Source organism: Corylus avellana, chromosome 3, assembly GCF_965113065.1.
Source record: "Corylus avellana chromosome 3, dhCorAvel1.hap1.2, whole genome shotgun sequence".
NCBI classification, from domain to species: Eukaryota; Viridiplantae; Streptophyta; class Magnoliopsida; order Fagales; family Betulaceae; genus Corylus; species Corylus avellana.
In genome coordinates, this window is record NC_142492.1 from 23,720,338 (window position 1) to 23,746,396 (window position 26,059).

At 35.0% G+C, this 26,059-nt stretch overlaps 1 protein-coding gene and 2 pseudogenes across 1 annotated transcript; 2 read left to right on the top strand and 1 right to left on the bottom strand.

Moving 5' to 3' along the window:
- Positions 1-8,784: 8,784 nt before the first annotated feature.
- LOC132175247 (electron carrier/iron ion-binding protein) lies at positions 8,785-14,903 on the bottom strand. Its single transcript, XM_059587121.2, has 5 exons — positions 14,609-14,903; positions 13,332-13,393; positions 10,585-10,675; positions 9,959-10,061; positions 8,785-9,872 (listed from the first exon to the last, which is right to left on the bottom strand). Exons 1-5 carry the CDS (start codon positions 14,740-14,742, stop codon positions 9,168-9,170), a joined length of 1,095 nt encoding a protein of 364 aa, XP_059443104.2. The 5' UTR covers positions 14,743-14,903; the 3' UTR covers positions 8,785-9,167.
- A 7,807-nt stretch (positions 14,904-22,710) lies between these two features.
- Positions 22,711-23,762, top strand: LOC132178102 (L10-interacting MYB domain-containing protein-like; annotated as a pseudogene).
- A 216-nt stretch (positions 23,763-23,978) lies between these two features.
- LOC132178103 (uncharacterized) lies at positions 23,979-25,300 on the top strand (annotated as a pseudogene).
- Positions 25,301-26,059: the final 759 nt, after the last annotated feature.

Consider the following 26,059-nt stretch of genomic DNA (forward strand, 5'->3'; position numbering starts at 1 on the left):
AGTCTTTGTCAGCAATATTTATAGATATTGGGTGAGACTTAAAATCAAGCACATCTCATGTGCCTCTACATGACACATGAAGCAAGCATGCACTTGTAGTACAAATCTAGACTACTATACATATATTTCGATCCAATCAATCTATTTCCACTTGTGTTTGGTATATATTAATGGCCATTATTTGTGTTCTAATATTTTAAATCCCACATCCTAATCTCTAATCTCTCTTTCTCTTTAAGATTTGATTTTTTTTTTTTTTTTGGGGGGGGGGAGGGGAATTCACCATGGTGGATTAGGCCTTGTTTCCACCTTCCATTATTTCAACAGCCCAAATTAGAAGGTCGGTTCTTTTAGTAGTAGAATAAGCTAAAAATAAATTATCTGTTATAAACTAGATTATGTGTGGTAATTGATAATAAGAAAAAGGCCGGACTTAATTATTTAAATGAATATTGTTATAGAGTTTGTCAAAGTTTGGATTCATAATCTCAACATTTTAGACTAATAAAAAATATTTAATTTAATTATATAATTATAATTAATATTTTAACAGTGGTTACGTCTTGTTTATGCCAAGCTTATATCAACCACGAAATCCAGAAAGTGTGTTTCCTTAATTTAATTGTAAAGATAGTGAAAAGTATAATACCCTTCTTCTTTTTTTCTTTGTTTATATATATATATATATATGCCAAGGAGAAGATTTATTTCCAATAACAAACGTCCTATCATCAAACTTATCACTCAATAGCCTATAAAGGAAATTGGCATCTCTCCTCCTTCATAAGAAGATGCTAGTATTTATTTAATTCATGTGAAGAGGGAGACTAGGGTGGAGCCAGGAATTAATAATACCCTACCCACAAATAAATAATAATAATTTTAATGAGAACATACCATTTCTAAAATTTATTCTTGAGTTTTTTTAGAAGTAAATAAAAGTTCAGCATAACCCGAATTCATACTAGTTAAAATCTTTGTCAAACTATTGGATTTTTTTAAGTTAATCAAAATTCACAACTACTTTTATACGTGTCGTAAAATATTTGTCAACCTGAAAATGCTTTTAGTGGACCAAGAAAAATAATATTCATCAAGCATAAAATAGTTTACGCTAGCTTCTCATTTACATAAACTATTTTCCGCCACTCACTCACCCCTTGGGGTCTTACTTGCCTGAGTAGGCATCAGGCTACTCAAATACCTACTCGGCCAACTGGGCCTTACAAGAGTCTTCTCACAATTAATTTGTATGTCCAAATTGTCAAAGGCTTTCTATTCTCACATACTCTCTTCCTTCACAGTTTCCCTTTATTGTCTCTCGATCTCTTCCTCGTAGCTCAGATTATAAGAAAATATAAGAAATACTTGTTGATTTTTCGTACGAGACAAACACTAAGAAAGTAAAAAATGATTTCAACTAAAAACATTTTTTAACCGAAAACATTTTATGTTAATTAAACCTGTCATTCTAAATTAATTGATTGAGCATTCTTATCCTTAAAATCTAGGAAAAACCTCTCACTGTGAATCTTTTGAAGTAAGTTCCAGAGATTTGAAATGATCCTTGTCCATTGATCATTGAGCTGGCTGCACTAGCAATATTAGCCAATGTGGTGAAAATTAAACCCATAGGCCAACAGCATTAATCACAGCAGGCATCATCATGTAGTCTACTCAGTCATAATGAAATCTTTAATTTCTTCACGATTTAAAACTCTTGTTTGTGCTCCTACAGTCATGGCTGCTATTTTGGAGCATCCATACAAGTAAACAAAAATTTAATTTTATCATCAACATTCAACACCTTCCTTTTCAAATCGATAGCGAGATAGACGGATTTGATTTTGCTAAAAAAATCTCTAGTGCCCATCAGAACACTAATTATTTTCAAAAGGAAAAAGTAAGAGAGCCTTCATAATTAACCAATTAAGTGGATCATAACAAAACAAATGTAATTATAGCAGGTTTGAAATTGCATTGAGAAATAGAGTTTATAAAGTGAAAAAGAGTTTCATATATAGTTAAGTTTTTTTTTTTTTTTTTCAAAAGTATGTTCTGGCCCTTTTTAGAGTGAAAAAAATCAAAGAAATATTTTTGAAATTTTTTATCAGACATGTCATCTTTTTGTTTGTCACAGTTTTTTAAGTACTTAAAGTACTTTTTAAGCTCTTTAATGCAATCTCAAACATGCTATCAGTCTGACAAACTAAATATGTGGTTCAACTAATTAAAAGGATTTTTTTTTCTTGATATATCCTTTCTTTTAAATCTTTGTGATTAATCTTACAGTCCAAATGAATAACTTAATAACAAGCAAAGGATAAAAATGAGATACATACAAACCCACAAAGTTTATTAAAAAAAAACTGAATTGGAGTAAATTCTTTTAATTCAATTTACTAAAGCATGTGATTTTTAGATTTATTTTTAATAGGGTATATTATATGGGTTTAGCTTAATTACTTTTTGTAAAACATTCAATAGAGATCTCCTACTTAAAAATAAATAGACAAGATTGTTTCTAGTGAAAATATAAGTATTCTTGCCTTCAAATCTTACAATTTTGTCCATTCATTTTTTAACACTATATATATATAATAGGAAGAAATGAGATGAATTCCCTCACCACGTATGGATCGGAGTGCATAAAATCGAAGTTGATAGGATATGTTATGAAATGACGTGCATACACATAAATGATTAATGCATGGGCATGAGCCCTATATATAATAGGGTACAAGAATACATTACCCCCAAGTGGCCTTAACCTAATTTTTGGCGTTTTTGCACATGCCGACATCCTTCACTTATTGCATATTTTGCATGCATGTTCCTCCAAACAGGAGACTCATCTTCATTCCTAGCTATGTGCAACTTCAAACCTTTCCCGACAGCCGACAGTCCTGGTATTATGGCCAAACACTATTTTTTTCCCCCCCAACTGGATTCATAAATACATATAAGCACCAACAACTTCCCATCTCGCTTTGAAACTATTAACTCTTCTTGAATTATAATTGTTAATTTCCTGTTTTCCAAGTGTCAAATACCGATTGATCTGCGAGAAGTAAGTAAAAGAGCTTGTCGGAGCGGTGTTTAAGTCAAAGAATATTCACGAAACTATGAGGAAAAAAAACAAAAAAAAAAAGAAAAAGAAAAACAAAGTAAAGCGTATCTAGAGAAAATTATGAAGTCCCTTTTTACTTGTCATATTTCCTTGTATCTATAATGATGTGTTTTGACTGTTTATCGACGGTCGTGAAATTAGGGTGCGGTCATATATGGCAATTGTCAAGGTGGCCGGCCTGAAAGTGGCGGATTATGTGTGTTAATATTGATTCGGTGAACTCGGGTTGATGGGTTGATACATCGGTCGGTGAGATGGGCTTTTCGGTTATAGGCCCACCAATAATAATATGAAAAAGCACCTTTGATCATCTCATGTTGAGTAAAACAAAATAAAATAAAAAATTATTAATTCAGATTAATTAAGTAAGAATTGAATGAATTTGGGGTGTCTTTATCCAAGGGCAAGAGTCGAGAAAAATCAAGCAACCAAGACAAAAGAAAAGTGGTATAGTAGCTATGTTCTTATTATTAGGTAGGGATCGAGCATCACCATTAATTTAAGAAAAGGAAGGGGGTTGCCAAATCATAATTATCTTTTACATTTAATTTTGTCTTACATATCTCTAGATGGGCCTACTTGCTTTCGGGAGGTTCAAAGAAATTTAGCTAAAGTTGATCTCAAATCTATCCCTAACTGTTGCACTTCATAAAGAAAACACTCATATCATCAAAGAAAAGTACACACTTTCAAACCCAAAAAGTTTGTATATGTGGATAAGATTGGAATTAATTAATCAACACATTATTATTAGCTTAAACTGATAGAAAATAATGGGTTAAAACGGTAAATTTGGAGTTCGAATTCATATATGAGCGTTATTTTGACACCATATTAAATCATTTAAATTAATATTTTAACATACTCAGGTAGATTACTACGTCATATTTACGTACGTACATAAGATTTGAGAAAATTAATCAGATGGCGGGGTTAATTGGCATTTCTTATTTGGAAGTGTCTCTTGGAATCCTTTATGGAACACGTTGTGCGTACGACGACGTAAAGCAATATAATTACGTGGAATGGAGTTTGTTTCCTCCTGCTTGCCTGCTTTGACCCGATTCATCCAACATTTGTGCCGTGTCATTGAAGCATTAATTAATCAAAATAAACATTTCTTCAACCTATATATAAGGATAAGCCAGCCGATCTACTTAATTAATTGGATCATCTTTTCTTTTGGGTTAATGGGTTTTAGGGAGGGAGGGACAAATTTGCAGATGTTGAGTGATTAAAGCCATATATAGTAGGGACCATTAGGGCATAAGATGTTGAACATGATCATTAGGATATTTAGGGTTCTCTTGGTGGCATATATTCCAAAAAGAAGTGCCATATAAGCTAGACTTGTATAACATGTTATATATATTTAATCAAATGACTATACGTATCATTTCCTCTATCTATCTATTAGTTTAACCTTGTTTTAGTATGGGTGACAATTCGTGTTTGTGTGTCGGATTCAATTCGTATCGAGACATAAGTACTATAAGACTATATTATAGTTAGGTCAACCATAACTTGACTCATTTGATTAAACGGGTCAGACCCGTTAATCTTAACTGGCTAATTTCATGTTGAATTCATGTCAAGTTCACAAATCGTATAAAAAATTATCAGCCCTACCTTTTAATATAAGGTGATAATAAGATCGAACTTTGACTCTACATGGAGCTTATATATCTCCCATTTTAATTAAAATAGTTGACATGTTGTATGACCGTCCTATATGTGAGGGGGTGTTAAAGAATTAGTTAAATGATAATCATTTCTTATCAAGGACTATCCAATCAAATTAGCTTCAATTCAAACATTTCATCCATTATTTTCCCTATTTTGTTTGGCCATATTCATAGTAAATGCCCTAACCTAATCCTAAACCTAACCCTAAACCTAATCACCACCCTATATATCCCATAATACCCTAATCCTAATCACCACCCTATATATCCCATAATAGAGGAAATCGATCATTATGAAATATTGCTTGCCAGCAATTTCTTTATTGAATATGTTTTAAAATGTTCTCTCAACTTGTAATTAACCCCACAAGAGAGAAGAACACATAATTGGCAGTCCATGTACAAACTTTTCTGCAGGCTAGTTAAGCATGCATGTCCTCACCAAAAGAGATGTGAGAAGGAAATCTAGAATAGTGTGCAGAACCACATGGGGGTCTGGGAGTTGACAGGCAAACAAGAAATCTTTTTCCAGCACTGTTTAAGCCATAAACAAGTAGTGGCATTGGAATGGCAGAAATTACAGGTCTAAATAGTACAAATACACAATTATAGAGAAGCCATGATTCTTGGCCGCACATACACACACATGGGGGAAGACTTTTTTAAAAAGCTAGAGGAATATATGTAAACCAAACATGATGCTCCCCTTGTCAATCTGATGAGCTTTCTTTCTTGATAGCCATTGGGGGCATATTGTATCTTTGCTTTTTTAACTTAATGCCCTTTGCAAATGCAACACACCCTTACCATGTGATATTCTTAGCTTTTTTTAATGCTTATCACCAACATCATTATACTTCTTCCTTGCCTAGACCTAAATTAAGGTAATTAATTAATTCCCAATACATGGCTTGTGAGAATGAAATTGTAGGTTTTCGACAGCTTGCAATCTTAGCCGTTCATTTTTTCTTTTTCTTTTTTTAAATAGGAGATCTATGGTGATTCTTTCATTGGAGGCAAGCGAAATCGGTCTTATATTATGTAATCTAATGACAGTGCACCCATTTGTATTAGTTATATTTTCCAGGGATCCTTTTTAAGTTTGAAATGATTTGTATGTTGCATTATTGGGATCCTCCTTGGTAGTATCTTCACTCTTTTGGATAATATATTTATATGTCTTTTCTCTCTTTTGGTAGGCTAATAATTTAGTCTAAATTTGAATTAAAATTAATTAGAAAGAATCATGATTAAGATCAACAGGTTGAGAGCACTTGCCATGATAATGGGATTGATTAATTTGAAAAAGGGGATCGAAAAGTTGATGTTGAGATGAGTAGAGCCACTGAAGTTGAAAGTATTGATAGCCTTGTTTCAAGGGAAAATGGCCTAGAAAGATTGATATCCACCAAGAAAGTTGGTTGTGGGTTGAGAGGAACGTAGGAGAATAAAGCAAGAAAGCACATCCCATTAAGTAACCCACACAACTTAATGCTTCAAAAAAGCCTGGCGAAGAAACTCAGAAAGATGGAATTTCTTTGTCATAATGGTATGTGCTTTTAGGTTAACCCATCTAGGATTCTTTTTCTTTTTATTTTTATTTTTTATTTTTTAAACCTCTATAAATAAGGCACTACCAATAACCCATCTAAGCTAATATGACTTTGATTCAAAGATAAATAATGAAGTAGGAAATCTTTGGCTGTGAAACAAGCTGCACCCACAACAACAGTTTTAATAACACTAGAAAGGTATCACATCATTTCAGAATCTCAATAACCATCATAGATGGTGATGATCATTTTTCTTCTCTATTTTTTAACCTTTTTTTTTATTTTTTTATTTTTTCTTTTTCAATGAAGAGTGTAGATTTATGATTCTTTGGCATCCAAACAAACCGAAAATTATGACCAAGGAAAAACAAAAAGCAATATTTAATGGAAAGAAGCTTTGAGAGACATCAGGAAACATGATATCACTTGAAAACCACATATTCCAAATTGAGTTTTCTTGCAAGGGTTGAGAATATATATGAAAAATCAATAGAAATTAATATATAATAGACTACATTTATGTGGCCTGCTTAATTTGAAGTCTCTATCTGCTACTGACCCACTTTCTTAGCCCAAATAGGCTGCCAGCAGGTTTTTCTTTTTTCTTATATATATATATATTTTTTTTCCCATCAAAGATGGTGGTGTATTACCTTAAAAGTCAAATTTAGAAAAGTCAAAACTTGGGTGGTCCTTTAGGTTTTATTGTCTAATGGAATTAACTCTTAATTAGCACCCAAAGAAGAACCAGTTCTAGATCCCATCATGTTGGCTGCATCATATTTTCTTTATAAAATTGCACGATTTGTTGGGTATTTGTTAGGATAATCCATGTCTTAGACTAGTGTGAAACAGGTGGGATTCGATTGCAAATTTATATTCACATCCAAATCCAAAGGATTTACAAAAGCTATATTCAATATATAAATTTATTAGAAATGCTAATTATAAATAGTAAATTGTGTATGTCTACAAATTATTGACAAGCCAGATATATGCTCGACAAGTCTAGGTCGTATTGGCCGTGCGATCAACTGTATCACCACTATATATTAAACTATTGAATTAGATGGGATCTTGAGTTTGTCAAAAACTTGAAAGTAGGGCTGCTAATTCATGTTCACGTGTCGGGTTGGGATGATCATGTTGACGTATAAATATAAGAATATATAAGTCAATCTTAACTCAACTCATTTAATTAAACGGGTCAAATCTCTTAACTTTAACCGTCTAATTTTATGTCAGATTAGTGAATCATATAAAAAATTGCCGGCCCAGCACAACATGTTCAATTTCTGCTGGGCATAATGTCAAATTCAGAAGGAAGAAAGAAGTGTAGGCTTTGAAACTGATTTGGTGTATAATTAGAAGTTTGATTTGGAATAGGAAAAGAAATTTACCTGGGCTGAACAAAGTTGGCCCATACTTGACCAATGGGCTTCTTTAGCCCAGAAAGAGTCTCGATGTGCCTGGTGGATGAGAGGCTGCCATGTTTGAATGGCAAGATTTTTTGGACTGGATCAAGATTTAATGGGCCGGAAGTTAATGGGCTTGATATCAAAGGAATTCTCTTTTGGGCTCCACTCGCTGAAATTACCAAAATAACTCGCTCTTTTTTCTTTTCTTTTTTTCTTTAAACCATTAATAGAAAGGTAATATCATAAGAGTAATTATAAATACTCAACACTTTCATTTTACTAAGATGATATGACAGTATCTTTTAGCCTTTTGAAAGGAAAAAAAAATTCCCTTTTTAAGAAGCCCAACGAGATAGAAGTTGAATATATAGCATTACTTATATTATAAAGTTGAAAATCAATTGCATTTTATATTTTTTATAGAATTCGAATACAAAAAGAGTGGTTTATCTCATTTTAATTTGAATGTAGTTAAGGATACTACAACTTTTATATATAAGTCCCTTATAAACTAATGTGGCATTTACCACGTCAGTCACTGAACAATTAAATTTGATTGTGGTTGGCCTGGTAGTGTCGTGTGGACCATCACATTAGCTTGTAAGTTCATGTGGCACTTACCACGTTAACTACTAAATAATTAGATTTAATTGTTTTTGATGTACTAGTGCCATATAAACTGTCACGTTAGTTTGTAAGAAGTTGTAGTATCCCAAACATTTTCCTTTTCATATTCCCACTTCTCTCATATGGATAGATTTCAGGTGAAATCCCATCATAAAAGAGAAATCAGAAAAAAATAATAATGATAGTAACAAAAGATGGTACTAAAATATCATTTTTCATACAAAATCTCAAAACGATTTTAAGTTTTTGTATAAAATTATACATAAATATATAATTTCCTTATAATTAATTATTTTAACTACATCCAGATCTCATTCAAATCAAACTTGTACCAGATTCGGATATCTCATTTTGATCCATTGGCAGCTTGCAATATGCAATCGTTTATTCTTTCGAAGTGACATAATTACAGGCTAAAGGTGTATGTCACACAATATGACCTATTAGCAAACGATGTGAAAAATATGAGTATTTTCACATTTTCTACACTTCTGTTTTAAAATGCACGTTTGACTTACAAAATCGCAAGGCTAAACAGACTCTAAAAAGGAAAATAAACCTACTGCAAATGCAATTTGCACCAAAGAAAACCCATGATGAGATTTGCATTGGAGAGAATGGAGGATGAAAATTAGAAAATTACAAGTCACTATATTACACATTACACTACATTATTTCATAATTACCTTGAGACATTTGATCCTCTAGATAAGCTAACCTAAGTCTGTCCCCAGTTGAAAATTCACTCCACAAATCATAAATCTTCTATCTGTTCTAGGGAAGAGAAATGCTCATCAATCCTGCTGAGAGTCTCTTGATCAATTTCTGTAGTGCTAATCAACTTTTTCGAAGAATATTGCAATTCTTTGTTGGGTTCAGAATCAATTTGAGGAATCTGATCCTTTGGATCAGCATCTTCAATTTCTGTTTGATTAGATGCTGTGCCCCGATTAAAGAGCTGGAATTTCATGTCCAAGCAAGATCTCAGATCCTCCTCATTCCGGGCTTTGTTTAACTTATCAATGAGATCACTTATACCCAAAGCCCTCTCAGTCTTCCAACTTTTTGCCTTTTTGGGTCCTTCTTTAGGTTCATCTTGGTCACTTAGACCATTAACGCCATCATCCAACTCAGGCTCATGAAGCTTCTTTAATCCCTGATCAACAATTTGTTGTATCCTCCGCCTGAAGTTATCTGTTCTTATTGAGTTTGATCGTAGCTGCAACTTCAGTCCTGAGACCATCATCTCAGGGTTGTCCTCCATAGAAGTAGGGTTAGGGTTTGATACAGAGGACTCAATCTCAATGGAACCTTCAAGAATAGACTTCACAGAAAATACTTCTTCTAGTAAACCGATATTCTGCATGTATCGGTCAAAAGCTTCATTCTCCACTTCAATGTTTCTCTCCTTGTATTCCTTTAACTTGGAAAATCTCCAATCGTTTAATGCAGCAGCATCCTGAGATAACTTCCTATATCAGGACAAGTAATTCTTACAGCCATATCATAAATATGAACAAAAATATATTGATTCAATCCATGCACCTTTCTAGTCAACGGCTTTCTCGAACGGAGTGGAAGTTGCACGTTATTGAACTGGGCAAAATTGTTGGAAAGTTGCCGAAGTGATGCAACTCTTAGTGTAGATCTGAAATAAATCCCAAAACCAAAACAAAAAGTTTACAGCAAAAACTTAAAAGACTAGTGATACAACTGGAGAGATTTGTAAAGAGAAGCATGTCAAAGCAGTTGCTGAAATAGGGGTATTAGAAACATATATAGGAACCTCAGGAAAGAAAGCATTAACAGAACAGGAAAAACAAACACTTCACAAATGGAAATGTGAATTTAAACGACTACATAAAACAGAGAAGTGAACCAACTAAATTCTTAACGTAATCACATGACATACGAAGACTTGAATCATCAAATAGGGTAAGTTTTGAAAACCTCTAATCAATTCTGGTTCAGGAGTAGACCCTTCAAACTTGGCAAAAATGCAAACACAGACATTTAGAAACTGACAGTCAAACATGGAAGAGCTCAACGAAATTCTTCAAGAAAAATTATTTTATACGCTGCTATTGTCCTAAACGCTAGACACATAAATAAAATTATATATGTGAGATGGAATTATATGCAGATCTGAGTGGTTAATCCTCATCACTTACCCTGAGGGAGATGCCTCAGTCGCCTGCTGGTCAAACATAGGAGTGCTTGAACTGGGCGTCTTGTCGGGAACGGTTGCATTTGCTTTCAGAACTGCATTCAATAAACAATATAAGAAGAAACGAGGTCATGCTCATAATAAAACATTAGAAGCTGAAACAAGCAAAAAGACATAAATCTCTTATCAACCTCACAGAAGTGGTAGAGTTTAGCTTTATTAGATGCATTCCTTTAATACATATACTTAACTCAACTAAACAAAATGAGACTTAAACCCTCCATGCAACTTCTGATATATATACCAAGTAATTTTTGGATCAGGAAAGCCAACCATATCTAGTGTAGTAACTTCATAGTGTCTATGATACTACTCAATAACCTCTTAATCTAATTGCAATAATTAGAAAAGACTAATATTCTCACAGCAGAAAATTTATACTTGCTAATTTGTCATACATGTTAGAGGGATATAATAAACTTAAATTATAAGGCATTCTTCCCCTAAAGAAAAATTGTGTTTATTCATTATACATTGATCATGACTACAGAAAACTTTTCATTTCTTGTTTCAAGACGCACTGTCATTACGACTACAACATCATGGTTGGAAAAGACAAGTTCCAAAAAAGAAACAGATAAAACTTCATGCATATACCAAAATAACAAACTGACCATATATAGTCACTTATGAAAAATTTCAACTATGATTATTTATTGTGTTGGATGACAAGGCCCAAAGTCTGATACACTACCTTCTGTAATCTCCTTGTCCCAAAAAAATGCTTTGGCACAAAAAATCCTACGAGTCTATGCTGGAATCTTAGGTTTGTGAGAGTTGAAAGTTAACAAATTGAGGAGCCTTTCTAACAGTAACTTGATACAACATGTTGGGAGATCATCTTAACCCAAAAACATAAGCCAGTAAGTTTAGACCCAACAAATTATAACAAATCACTCTTATCACTACTACAATGTGGAATTCACATGTGAATATTCTAATAAATCTCCCCCTTCATGTGTGAGTCTATCATACTACATGAGCTACATGGCTAGCATTTGCCTTGAATAGAAGCATCTTTTACAATCCAAGTGTCACATGTCACCATGAAGTCCAATGTTCACCATTAGAAAGCCTTTTACTAAACCACGAGTGGAACTAACATGGAAGTTATCTCGCGCAACTCTGGAAACCACCAAGACACATGAACAATTGCTTCAACTCACCACCATTAGAGCCTTTACTCAACCATAGGTTTCCACAAAAGTCACCAGCACCTTATTGTGAAAGCATCAACAACATGCAATTGCATCGAATACTTATCTTGTCGAATCAGTCTTTATATATATATAATTGAAATATCATTAAAAGCGCAAAGCGCAACCCAAGTACACATAAAGTATAAATGAGAAACGCCAATCTAGAGGGAGAAAAAAGAAAACCACCAAGACACAAGAAACGCATGTTGAATCGGTCTTCGATACAACTTGTTGATATCTTGGGTTTGTGAGAATTCAGAGGGGACTTGATACAACATATTCGAACACCAGTTTAATTCAAGAACTTAAACTAGTGAGTTTGGATCCAACAATATCATATTAACCACTCATGTTTTTCACTACTACCCAATACAAGACTCAACCACTTACCCAACCATACTCCTAACACATGAATATTTCAACAGTCCAAAGTAGAAGAGTCAAAACTCTACTCAACAACTTCTTATAGCCTATTGTAAGTGGCAAACACCATTATCCTCATGCTCAACAGCTCAACTGACATTTAGCCTCTCTAACTTGTATACAAGATATAATTATCCGAGTGTTTAAAATATCTTCCTATCAATTTGAAATAAAGTTTTCAAAATATGAGAGAACAATTCTAAGCTAAAACCTTTTTCTTTTAATAAATTAGTGATAATTTAACTTTCAATAATCCAATAACAAACATAGTAAATGATCTAGGCAGACAATTCCCAAACCAAGAAATAAAGACTACATGCATACACCAAGATTACAAAGTTTCCTTTCTATACCAAATTTGTGCATCAACAGATGATTGACTGATGTGACCCTAAGCATTGCAGAATTCCATTAGTGCAAGGCAACCCCTAGTGCCATTAGTATGGAGGCTGGATTGGAACCCAAGTTTGGGCTCTACCTTTGCCTGGGTTCACAACCTGAGATTGGTGGCACCTTTGACGCCAAAATGAACTGCTACAAACATGCACTGGTTATCACCATTACAATCAACCTTCAATTTACCTTCTTCACCTTATTTTTCATTACACTAGTATTCAAGTTACCTCCACATTAAAGCCTTGAATAATCCGATAACTCAACAACTTAAAAGTTTCAAAACCTCAAATTCTAAGTCAAACAAAAATCGAGGAATCACCAACTTGACCAATATACGTATTATAGTATTTGAAGTATAAAGCTTATTCCACTAGTATCAAATATTAAAAAAAACACATGGTCACAGTTTTTTAGTTTTTTTCTCAGAGGAAAACTTATATGTGTCTCTCACTAGCCAAAAAGAAAGTGGCATAGGAATACGCTTCCGTTTTTAATGTAAGCGGCAGACAACAAAGGTGAATCAATAGCAAAGGAGCATTCTCAGATTCTGAATATGTATTTAAAAATATATCAATATTGAGCATGTTCGATATGACACTCAGTTGTCAACCGATGACTATGGGACAAAATATACCAATTTTCAACACTAAATATATATTTTAGGTTAGCTTACCATGAATAGGACAAGGATTTTGATCTCTTGAACAGCAACTCTTGCATGACTTGAATGGACACCTGCATAGTTAGTTTTCTTTAGGAAAATATATAATTTCAATTGATAAAATATAAATGAGAAATTCTAAAAGACCCTTTTAAAGAACTTCTTCTACCAAATAAACCCATAAAAAATATCAGCTTTGTTTGTTAAATCATTCCCATTTCACTTTTGTTTTCTATTTTCAAAACAAAAACCTTAACGAACAACCTAAACACAAAACACTCAAAACCATTTTTACCTTTATGTCACATCAAAACACTTTTTCAAACCAAACATTAAAAAAACAAAAAACAAACAAAAAAAAAAAAAAAAAAAAACACCCAACGAAACACATTAACAAATGGAGCCATCGTTTCTATAAGACCCAATTAACAAATGGAGCCATCCTTTCTATAAAACCCAATTTGCAAATTTCATTCTAAAGGGGTTCTCTTAGAAGCACTAGGAACATGCTCACTTGGGTTCCAATATACTGCGTTATATGCTTCCTTCTCTATTTCAAAAGACCTAGGAGCCACCATTTGATGAATAAGCAGTAAAATCTTCCAAATGTTCATCAGAGAAAAATGGATTTAAAGGGCTTGCGTTCTGGTTGATACTCTTATAGAGTCTAACTCCACGTCCTTTGTTACTTAAGAGCTCAGGTCCAAGTCAAAGCAACGCACTTTTCTGTCTTGTTAAAATGTTGTAGAGCTTAATCTCTAATTCAGGTCCCAAAGAAGGACCTTCCTCTCAATCTACATCTTCTATTATAGAACTTCTGTGTACTTTACCGTACACCACTAGTCAATATCCAAAAAACTACTAATAAAAAAAATTCCAAAAACCGCAAACATGTCTTGGCGCTTTTTGACTTCATTTTCTTGCTCTCAAAAAAAAAAAAAAAAAAGAGTAGCTTGAAGCATTGAGAAAAAAAAAAAGTTTCCAGAAATTAGTTAAATCTACCCAATACCCAAAAATTAGAATATGCACACAATGTACACCAGTAGTCAATATCGAAAAAACGTTACTTGTCTTCGCGATTTTTGAATTAACTATCTTGCTTTTCAATTTCTTCTTGAAAAAAAAAAAGCTTGAAGCAAGGAAAAATAAACGTTCTAGAAATTAACAAAACCTACCCAACACCCAGCAAATAAGAATACAAAAAAACACACACACACACGTACACACAAGTTTATGACAAAATTCTAGGGTTTTGAGACTAGAGTTCGAAGGGAAAATACGCAAAATACCTGGAGCGAGCGACATTGCCGCATATCTGACACTTGGGCTTGTTAAGCCCGCGAAGGGTCTTCGGCGGCGTGTCCGTACGGTGCGCCGAGCTGGCGTTTGCGTTGTTGGCTAGGGCCGGCGATGAGGCCGCCATCTATGTGCTGCGTGTTGGAGCTTTTTGCGTGCTCTTCTTCTTCGAAGCGAGCGAGAGAGAAATTTAAAAAATGACTCAATTTGTTGCTTTTGGCGCTCGGGGAACGCTCGTTTTATGGGTTCAGGCACCGATGGGAAAATTAAGGGATCGGCAGCACAGCAAATCAATTTTGCGGTGAGCTTCTTATATGCGGGCTAGGGCTCTTTATGGGCCGGGTCCGTCTATGTTTGGTCAACAGTGAGTGGGGGTGGGTTTGCTTTTGAACCCAAAATCATCCTCTTCATTTTTTAAATTATCATTTAACACGTATGCGCATGTGTAGGACCCACATGAACCCCACATATTCAATTATAATTTTAAATTTTTTAAGGAAGGGAGAAGGACCGGAGGAGGATTTTTTTTTTTTTTTGAGACATTGCTACACAAGAGGGGGAAGGGAGATTGGAACTAGTGACCTCCGTTTCATGAGGCATGGTCCTCAGCGGATTGAGTTACCCCTTAGAACCCAAAGGAAGATATATAACAAGTCTCGTTTGTTATTTCAAGTATTAAAATGTGCCCAAACATGTCCCGTGTTCATTTTTTCTTCTGATTCAATGTGTTTGGCTAACAAAAGGGTTTTTTTTTTTTTTTTTTTCTTTCTTTCTTTCTAATAATTGGTAGTTGAAGAGGGTCATATATCACAAGTAGTAGTTCGTGAAGGCAATCAGTAAATGAGGTGATAATATGTGGGGGTTAAGTGTAACAGTAATGCTAAGTACCATTTTTTTATCATCTTAAAATCTTTTTAAAGTTAATGTGACTTTCAAAATCAGCATTTGATCAAAATTCAAGTATGATTCATCTAAAATTTAATTGTGATTTTAAAAGCCACATTAGCTTTAGGAGGATTTTAGAAGGATAAAAAGATGGTACCTAACATTACTCTAAGTGTAATTATCTATAATTATTGAATGAAAGAAAATGACGGACGCAAGAGGAAAAAGAGACACAACATATTTTTGGGTGGTTCGGTTTTAGAAGCTTACATCTATCACTAATAGGTCGTTTGGGTTTCTTTTAATAAAGAGCTTTTCGTCCTCCCAAACGTTGAACCGAGCGTTTAGCCATAAGCTCCAATTTGGGGCTTTTGACCAAACGCACTTCAAATGGAAAAGACACGCCGCAGTTTTTGTTTAATGATAATAACACAATGCCAAAAATATCCAAAATATTTCACATATTTCCAAAATATTTCACATATTTACAACATTACCAATATATATACAAATTTTTTTCATGCCTTGCGCCTCCTCCGTGAATTTGAGAGCTGCAAACCCTTCTGTGAATTTGAGAGCTGGTGAGTCCCGTCGCCTGTCTTTGAGAGCTACATGTTGTGGTATGTCTGATTTTTCTTTTGATTTCTATATACTCTTATTCTTTTGAGGGTCAAAGAGAGAAAGAGAGACGAAAGTTTGACGTTCTTGGCTACAAAAAACATAACCAAGAGAAGGTGTTTATATAGAAAGAGAAAAATCATGGTGAGTAGTATGGTTTTTTGAGCAAAGTGATAGAGAGACGAGATTTCTGTATTTTGGGTTGTTTTTTGAGTGTATGGTTTACTGAGCGAGAGATGGAAGAAAATATTGAGGGAGATAGATATACTTTGAGGACTAGCAGATAAGAGAGACGATGGCTTTATTACTCAGCTGGCTTTATTACTCTGCTTTTTTCTGGATTTTTTTTTTCTTTCTAATCACTTTTTTTTGCATTGTTTCTGATGCGGCCCCTTTTTCCGCTTGCTTTTTCTGCATCTTCACGTGGAGCACGCCCCGTTTGAATTATCTCACTATTTCTTTCTCTCTCACACGTTGCATTCTCACGTCACATAGCCTTGCCCTTCTGTTAACAGAAAGGACAAGAACATGTGCGAACAACAGAGATTTGGCAGAGATATTTTGTAATCTCTTTCTCTCTCTCTCACACCACCGAGTCATGCCTTCTTCTTTGCAATTAATTTTTTTTTTTTTTTTCTAAGCAAAAACACTCCTGCAAAACTTTATTCCAGCAACTTCATTTTATATGTTAAGATAGCAGCAGCCACCTCACCTCATGAATATTCTGCTACCTCACCTCATGAAGATTCTGCTACTGATATTATGGAAATCAGCTCTCATACAGATCCTTCTGTGAGAATAATGGACATCAATTCAATAGACAACAAGAAAGAAATCAAGGAAAGGTTTGGTGATTAATACTCCAGCTGTCAATGATTCCCCAAGACCTTCTCTACATGCCTCTACGTGTTGTACAAGACCTGCCATATATACTTATACGTGTTGCTCAAGTTCTCATTAGACAGCCACTCAATTGATACGTGTATATTTGATTTACCATCATTTACCTTATTTTAATGTGACTTGTATTATGTATAGAATAGGTCTAAAGAACTTTCCTTGTATGGTGTATCTTTTCCAATTCTATTGTTCTCGTGTAAACTCATATAAATAAAATGCTACTGCAGTGTTTTGGTTAAGTTGACCAAAACCAATTCTCCACTACTCTGTTCATGGTATCAAAGCCTTCATAGGCCAACGCCTCTTCTTTATTTTCTCAATGGGTTCCTCTTCAAACACTACCACTGCAACCTGCTTCACTCTACCAAGCTTTGCTCAACTCCCTGCTCTCAAACTCGATGAGCATAATTATTTGCTATGGCTGTAACAAGTTGTTCCTACCTTGAAAAGCCACGACTTGATGGGCATAGTGGATGGTTCTAACCCATGCCCACCTCAAACCATACCTGATGCAGAAGGCAAGTATGTTTCTAATCCTGCCTATGCCATTTGGGTTAAGAAAGATCAATTCCTTCTCAACTGGATCAATGTCAATCTTGCTGAATCTGTTTTGGCTACTGTTTATGGCCTTCATACCTCACGTCAAGTGTAGACTGCTTTGGCAAGTAGGTTTGCTTCTCAATCACGGTCACGTATTTCATACTTGAAACACCAACTTCAAAGCCTCAATCAAGGATCCAAATCCTGCTCTAAGTATTTGAGTACTGCCAAGCGTTGGGCATATCAACTTGCTGCTATAGGGAGACCTACTGATGATGAGGACTTGATCTCCTTCATCATCAGTAGACTCAATCACACATTTAATTCATTTGTGACTTCTATTTCTATTGCTACCAGGGACAATCCACTTTCTTTCTTAGATTTTCAGGATGAGCTCCTGAATCATGAGATGCTCCTAAACCAACAGCAGCAGAATGCCACTACTGATGTTCAGAATTTTGCACTCTTCATGCAGAGCCAAGGTGGTGGTCCTTCTAGACCCAACTTCCATTCCTTCAACAAAAAAGGCAAGGCTCCTCAGTTCAATCGTTTTCCTCCTAAGTATGGCACATCCAAAGGAATTTCTATTCCTGGCAGTAGTGGTCCTACATCACGACAATTTTCCTCCTACACTAATGGCATCTCCTCCAACAACAATGGTGGTTCCTCCAATCAACCTCCTCGTGCTCCTTGTCAAATCTGTGGCAAGACTAGCCATCAAGCCCTTGACTACTTTCACCGAATGAACTACGCCTATCAAGGGCGCCACCCTCATCCTCAATTGGCTGCAATAGTGGCACAAACCAACAGCACCCGTGAGGAACAATCATGGTTCGCGGACAGTGGAGCCAATGCCCACATCACAAGTGCTCTAGAAAATTTAACAATTCAGCCACAGCCCTTTCAAGGCCCTGAATCAGTAGCTGTTGGAAATGGAGCAGGCTTGAACATTGAGCACACTAGTTCAACCATTCTCCACTCATCAAATATTCTTTTTCATCTTAAGAATATATTGCATTGTCCTACTGCCACCACAATCTTTTTTCAATTCAAAAATTCTGTCAAGATAATAACTGTTATTTTATTCTCACATCCTCTCATATTTTTACGAAGGACCTTCGAACTCATGCACTGCTCCTGAAAGGCAAGAGTGAAAATGGGCTCTATCCTCTGAGGCTGCGAAGATGCTCATCCAAAAATGCTCTTGTCTTTACTGCATTTCTAGGATTAAAAATTTCTATTCTAGTGTGGCACTCTAGGCTTGGTCACCCTTCCCTTTCCACTGTCAATCGTGTAATAAAGGCACATTCTTTGCCTACTTTGAATAATGATTCTAATAAAGAGCATTTTTGCGATTCTTGTCAATTAGGAAAAAGTAAGAAATTGTCTTTCTCTGCATCAAATAGAATCACTACCTCTATTCTTGAACTCGTTCATACTGATTTATGGACATCACCTATTCCTTCTATTAGTGGTTGTAAGTATTATATTATTTTTGTAGATGATTTTACACGCTATACATGGTTCTATCCTCTACATTTTAAATCTGATACTTACAATTGCTTTGTCAAATTTAAAGTTCTGGTTGAAACACAATTTTCTTGTAAGATTCGGCAACTTCAATCCGATGGTGGGGGAGAATATACCTCTCACCTCTTTCAAAATTTCTTATCCAGCAATGGCATTCAACATCGAAAGAGTTGTCTGCACACTTCGCAGCAAAATGGCTTAGCTGAACGGAAGCTTCGTCATATTCTTGAAACTGGACTTACCTTGCTTGCCCACTCTGGCTTATCTAATCGTTACTGGGTAGATGCCTTCATGACCGCTATTTTCATCATTAATCGGCTACCCACCCCTGTTTTGAACAACACTTCTCCGTATGAGAAGCTGTTTCTTAAGTCACCTGATTATACCCTTCTTAGAATTTTTGGGTGCAAATGCTTTCCATTGCTTCGACCATACACTTCTCATAAACTAGAATTCAGATCCAAAGCCTGTATTTTTCTTGGGTACAGTCATGCAGGATATCGTTGTTTGGACCCTGTCACTAACCGTGTGTATTTATCTCGACATGTAATTTTTGATAAGCAATCCTTTCCAACCAAAGATCATGCTCGACTTCAAGTGCCTTCCAAGATCAATGGAGTATCTGATGCTCCCTTCATAGTTTTGATAAGCATCCCTGATCCCATATCTCCTTCATTGTCTCTTAATTCTACACCACACACTGCCACGACCTCTTCTTCTCTCTCATCTACTGTTTCTTCCCTGGATGCTTCCCTTGATCATCCTTCTTCTTCACCTAGTCTTTCCCTTGAGTCACCATGTACTATTCTTGACCAACTCCCCATCACATCCCCTGCCCCTGCCCCATCCGAGAGTGCCCATCTTCCCATTGTACCTCTTGCACCTGCCCCATCTGAGAGCCTTGCTCCCCATGTGCATCCTATGACCACACGCTCTAGGACTGGCTCCCTTAAGCCTAAATCCTTTTCATGATTTCCATCTCTACTATACTACAAAGCACTCTCCTCTCAAAGCCTTTCCCTTCATCCTTACTGAAACTGAATCATCCTGCTTCACCAAAGCTGCCACTGATTCTCGATGGAGGGCTGCTATGACTGCCGAGTTTGAGGCCTTAATCTCTAATGGGACATGGACATTGTGTCCTCGTCCACTTCACCAACGTGTTATAAGGAATCGGTGGGTTTACAAAATTAAGCAAATGGCTGACGGTTCTATTGATAGGTTCAAAGCTCATTTAGTTTCCAAAGGTTTTGAACAAGAAAGTGGTGTGGATTACACTGAAACATTTAGTCCCGTTATTAAGCCTTCCACTATTCGAATTATTTTGGCCTTGGCTGTACATTTTGACTGGCCAATTAAGCAATTGGATGTCTCCAATACCTTTTTGCATGGTACCTTGTTGGAGGAGATCTACATGGAGCAACCTCAAGGTTTTGTTGATGGTGACAAACCAAATTTTGTATGTAAGCTCCACAAGTCCATCTATGGACTCAAGCAAGCTCCAAGAGCCTGGTTTACATGTTTATCTACTGCCTTATTGGAGCTGGGGTTCACGGCTTCACTGGTTGATTCTTCCTTATTTCTTTTCTTTCATGGTCACATTACTGTTTTCATGTTAGTTTACGTTGATGACATAATTGCCACAAGAAATCAACCCTCTGTTATTCAATCTCTTATTATTAAGCTCCAGCAGAGGTTCCCTTTAAAAGACTTGGGTCGATTGGGCTTCTTTCTTGGCATTAAGGCTACCCGCTCCATTGCTTGCTTGCACTTATCACAATCCAAGTATATTGCAAACATTCTTCATCGCACACGCATGTTTGGTGCTAAGCCTACCACATCTCCCTGCTCCTCTGGTTCAAAGCTCTCTAAATTTGATGGTGAGTTGCTAGCTGATCCAAGTGAATACTGTCAAGTGGTGGGAGCCCTTCAATATTGTACCCTTACTCGCCCGGATATTTCTTATGCTGTCAATCAATTGTGTCAGCAGATGCACTCCCCCTTTTCATCTCACTGGTCCGCTGCCAAAAGGGTCCTCAGGTATTTGAAACATACTATTGACCATGGGCTTCTTTATACCAAGGGACAGTTGCATCTCCAAGCCTTTTTTGATTCTGATTGGGCTGGCTGCCCCGACGATCGTCGCTCAACATCGGGCTATGGTATTTTTCAGGGTAATTGCTTAGTGTCTTGGAGTGCCAAGAAACAAGCAGTGGTTTCTCGATCAAGCATGGAAGCTGAGTACCGCTCCATGGCTCTAACTACTGCTGAATTATTTTGGCTCCGTATGTTGTTCCAGGAATTACGTATTCCCTTGGATGTGGCTCCTGTGCTTTGGTGCGACAATGTCAGTGCTTTAGGTTTGGCTACCAATCCTGTATTTCATGCTCACACCAAACACATTGAAGTTGATTACCACTTCATACGTGAGAAGGTTTTGAATAGGGATATCCTAATTAAATTCATATCCACGGGTGACCAACTTCCAAATGTTTTTACCAAAAGGCTATCTTCTGCTCGCTTTGCCCTCTTACGATCCAAGCTAATGGTTCTGCCCAGACCCCTTAGCTTGCGGGGAAATGTTAAGATAGCAGCAGCCACCTCACCTCTTGAAGATTCTGCTACTGATATTATGGAAATCAGCTCTCATACAAATCCTGCTGCGAGAATAATGGACATCAATTCAATCGACAACAAGAAAGAAATCAAGAAAAGGTTTGGTGATTAATACTCCAGCTGTCAATGATTCCCCAAGACCTTCTTTACATGCCTCTACGTGTTGCACAAGACCTGCCATATATACTTATACGTGTTGCTCAAGTTCTCATTAGACAGCCACTCAATTGATACGTGTATATTTGATTTACCATCATTTACCTTGTTTTAATGTGACTTGTATTATATATAGAATAGGTCTAAAGAACTTTCCCTGTATGGTGTATTTTTTCCAATTCTATTGTTCTCGTGTAAACTTATATAAATAAAATGCTCCAGCAGTGTTTTGGTTAAGTTGACCAAAACCAATTCTCCACTACTCTGTTCATTATATATATAATCTCTCTCTCTCACCACCAACTCATGTTTTTGTCCTTTGTAACACTTGATTCTGAAACATGCTATATATATATATATAGTAATCTCTTTCTCTCTCTAACACACACCACCGAGTCATGCCTTCATCTTTGCAATTAATTTTTTTTTTCTAAGCAAAAACAGTCCTGCAAAACTTGATTCCAGCAACTTCATTTTATATATATAATCTCTCTCTCTCTCTCTCTCTCTCTCTCTCACCACCAACTCATGTTTTTGTCCTTTGCAACACTTGATTCTGAAACATGTTCAATATATATATATATATATGAAATTTATGAAAGGAGAAAGTGACAATGGCATAAAAAATAATTAATTCACGTGAATTATTTAATGTTTTTTTTTGTTGCAAAAACTTGATTCCATTATTTTTTGATATTGCCCTTTTGTTTGATGGACATGCATATTATTTATGTAAATATGATTTTTTTCATTCTATCAATTGATCAATTTAAACAAATTTTTAATTGTTAATAGTGTTTAACACACTTTTTTATTTATAATTTTATCAGATTATTTATTGTGTGACAAAATGAGTAAAAAAGGTCAAAGCAATGTTGCTGCTACGGCAGATACTCAGATAATGAAAGTAGTTTGGACTGAAAAAATGCTAGAAGATTATCTTGACATATGTATTACTGAAATTCATGCTGGTAACCGCCCAGGAACACATTTCAATAGGACACGATGGAAAAATGTGATAGATAAATTTAATGAAAAAACTGGAAAACAATATTGCTATAAACAACTAAAGAACAAGTGAGATAATTTGAAAAAAGAGTGGAAAATTTGGAAGAGATTGATAGGGAAGGAAACTGGCCTTGGATAAGATCCGGTGAAAAAGACAATTGATACACCCGATGATTGGTGGGAAAAAAATTGCAGGTATTATATTTGTACTTGTTTGTTTTTTGTTTAAATGATTTGCACAAATGTTTATTATTGATTTTTACATATACCTAAATACAGGAAGTTCCAGAAGCGACCAAGTTTTGCACGACAGGTTTGGCTTATGCTATGAAGGTGTAAATATTGTTTAGAGATATAACTGTCACTGGGGAGGGATCTTGGGGACCATCCATAAGGTTGGTTCCTAATGATATTGGTTTCATAGATAGTGCAGAAGTATTGCTTAATGAAGATGACAATGTTGTAGAAGGTTTAGATGTTTTGGATGATGAACCAAATCTCAATACACATGGCATTGGTGATATTCCTGCTAATTTAGATACGCGGGATAAAGGAAATAAGAAGTTTGATCTTGCGGTTCAATGTAAGAAAAGAAAGAAAGGAGTTCAAATTGTTAGTCAACATTTGAGTCGTATTTGTGATATAATAGAAAGTAAGAATACAGTGGCATCTAAGAGCTACGATAAGCCTGGATGTAATATTGAAGAGGTCATGGATGTTGTTCGAGGGATTGCTGAAAGAGAAAATGACATTGATATCCTTAAGTTTGCAACAAATGTATTTCTTAAGAGATTACATAGAGAGATGTTTGTGACTATTAAAGAGCCATGGTTGCAGATTGACTTTATCAAGCGAATGGGAAATAGAGAAATTAATCGTCGTAGCATGGATTAATGTTTTTATTTTTTAATGTTGTTTTGTTATGAACTATTTGAGAACCTGTAAGGATTTATTTGAGTGTTATTTTTTATTTTTTTATGTGTTGATTTGTGTACTAAGGTGAGTATATTATAATATTTCATAACTATATTTTGATGATGTTTTTCTTATTTTTATGGGTGCTTATATATTTATTTTGTGTTTATTTCTTTATTTGTTTTCCTTACAGACATGGACAATAGTGATTATAGCACTCAAGATGATACAAGTGATAGTGATTATGGTGAAGAGGAAAATGAAAATGAAAATGATGTTTTTATTCTAGCAGCTGCAGCAGTAGAATTTGTTGAGAACTATTATATGCCATATATTGCAAAGGAACCTTGTAGGACCTCTTCTCAAACAGGTTATAAGTGGGTTATGGAGATTGTACAAGGTAATCCTGATAGGTGCAAACAAAATTTCAGAATGGAAATACACGTATTCATTTACTTGCGTAAAAAGTTGAAGGAAAAATATCATTTAAGAGGTACTAGGAAATTAACTGTTGAAAAGTTGGTAGCTATGTTTTTGATTACTTTAGGCCATGGGTTTGAGAATAGGATAATGCAAGAAAGGTTTCAACATTCAGGATAAACAGTTAGTAGACATTTTACTCATGTTTTAATGGTTGTTTCAAGAATGACAGTTGACATTATTAATCATATTGATAGGGAGTTTAGGGATGTTCCAAGAAAAATTCGTAATGATGAGCGGTATTGGCCAAACTTCAAAGATTGTATTGGAGCCATTGATGGAATCCATGTGCCAGTTAAAATTTCTCCATCAAACCAAATACCATATATTGGTCGGAAATGGACTCCTACTCAGAATGTTATGGCTGTTTGTGATTTTCGTATGTGTTTCACCTTTGTTTGGGCTGGATGGGAAGGTACTGCACATGATACACACATTTTTTTGGAAGCTATTCGAAATGAAGAATTGCGATTTCCACACCCACCTAGAGGTTTGTATTTAATAAAAATAATAATTATGAATTATACATGAAAAAAAAAAAAATTATGACTGTTATTCGTATATTTTTTGTAGGAAAGTATTACTTGGTAGACGCAGGATATCCTCATATGAAGGGATACATGGGACCATACAAAGGAGAGCGATATCATCTACCAGACTTTCGTCGTGGAAGCCAACCGAGGGTTATGCATGAAATTTTTAATCATGCACATTCATCACTTAGATGCACTATTGAAAGAACATTTGGAGTTTGGAAAAATAAGTGGAAGTTATTGCATTGTATGCCGAGTTTTCCTTATGATAAACAAGTGAAAATCGTGGTGACGTCTATGGCTCTTCATAACTTCATTAGGAAGCATGCAATAAAGGATGCTGAGTTCCAACCATATGATGATGATGATGATTTACTACCTACTGACAGTATAGGCGATGGCGAAGCACAAGATGAGTCAAGCATACAACAATCAAATACATCATATGAAAATTTTATAAACATTGAGCGTGATCATATTGCTAATCTACTTATAACTCGTTAATTTTATTTTTATAAACTACTTAAAATGTTGTAAGGATTTCCTTGAATGTTGTTCTTTTTTATGTGTTAAATACTTTTAAGTGTTGTGGTGTTAAAAAGTGTGTTAAATAATTTGAAGTGTTAAATAATTTAAATAATTTTTTTTTTAAAAAAAAAAAAAAGAATATGTTGACGTTTTGTTACATAAACCATTACAAAATAATTTTTACTTGTGAAATCTAACATTAACCATTTTTATATAAAAAGGTTGGTATAAAATGGAAAAAAAAAAAATCATTACCAACCTTAGGCCTTTATTGAAAAACATGTAATGATTTTACATAAAATGACATATATTTGGTGTCACATAATGATTTTTTTTTCGGCCTATATTAAAAAAAAAAAAAAAAATCATTACATGTCTTTTATTGTCATTTTTTCAACTAAAAGCACTTTTTTTTGTTTTGTTACCAAACATCAATAACATCAAAAAAGCACTTAAGACATGCGGTTACCAAACATGTAAACAGCTTTTCAGTAATAGCACTTTTGACAAAAGCTCACAGGCAAAAGCTCCATATTCAAAAGCTCTATTTTCCACCGCAATCTCAAACAGGCTCTAAGAATTACTCAAAATGCTATATTTTGCTCTTATGGACTTTAATATATTTATAATACAAATAACCATATTTACAGAAAAATTAGTTGGCAGAATGAATAAAAGGAAAGTAATCCAACATCAATGGTAAGTATTTTATAAAGGAAAATGTCTCAACCCTAA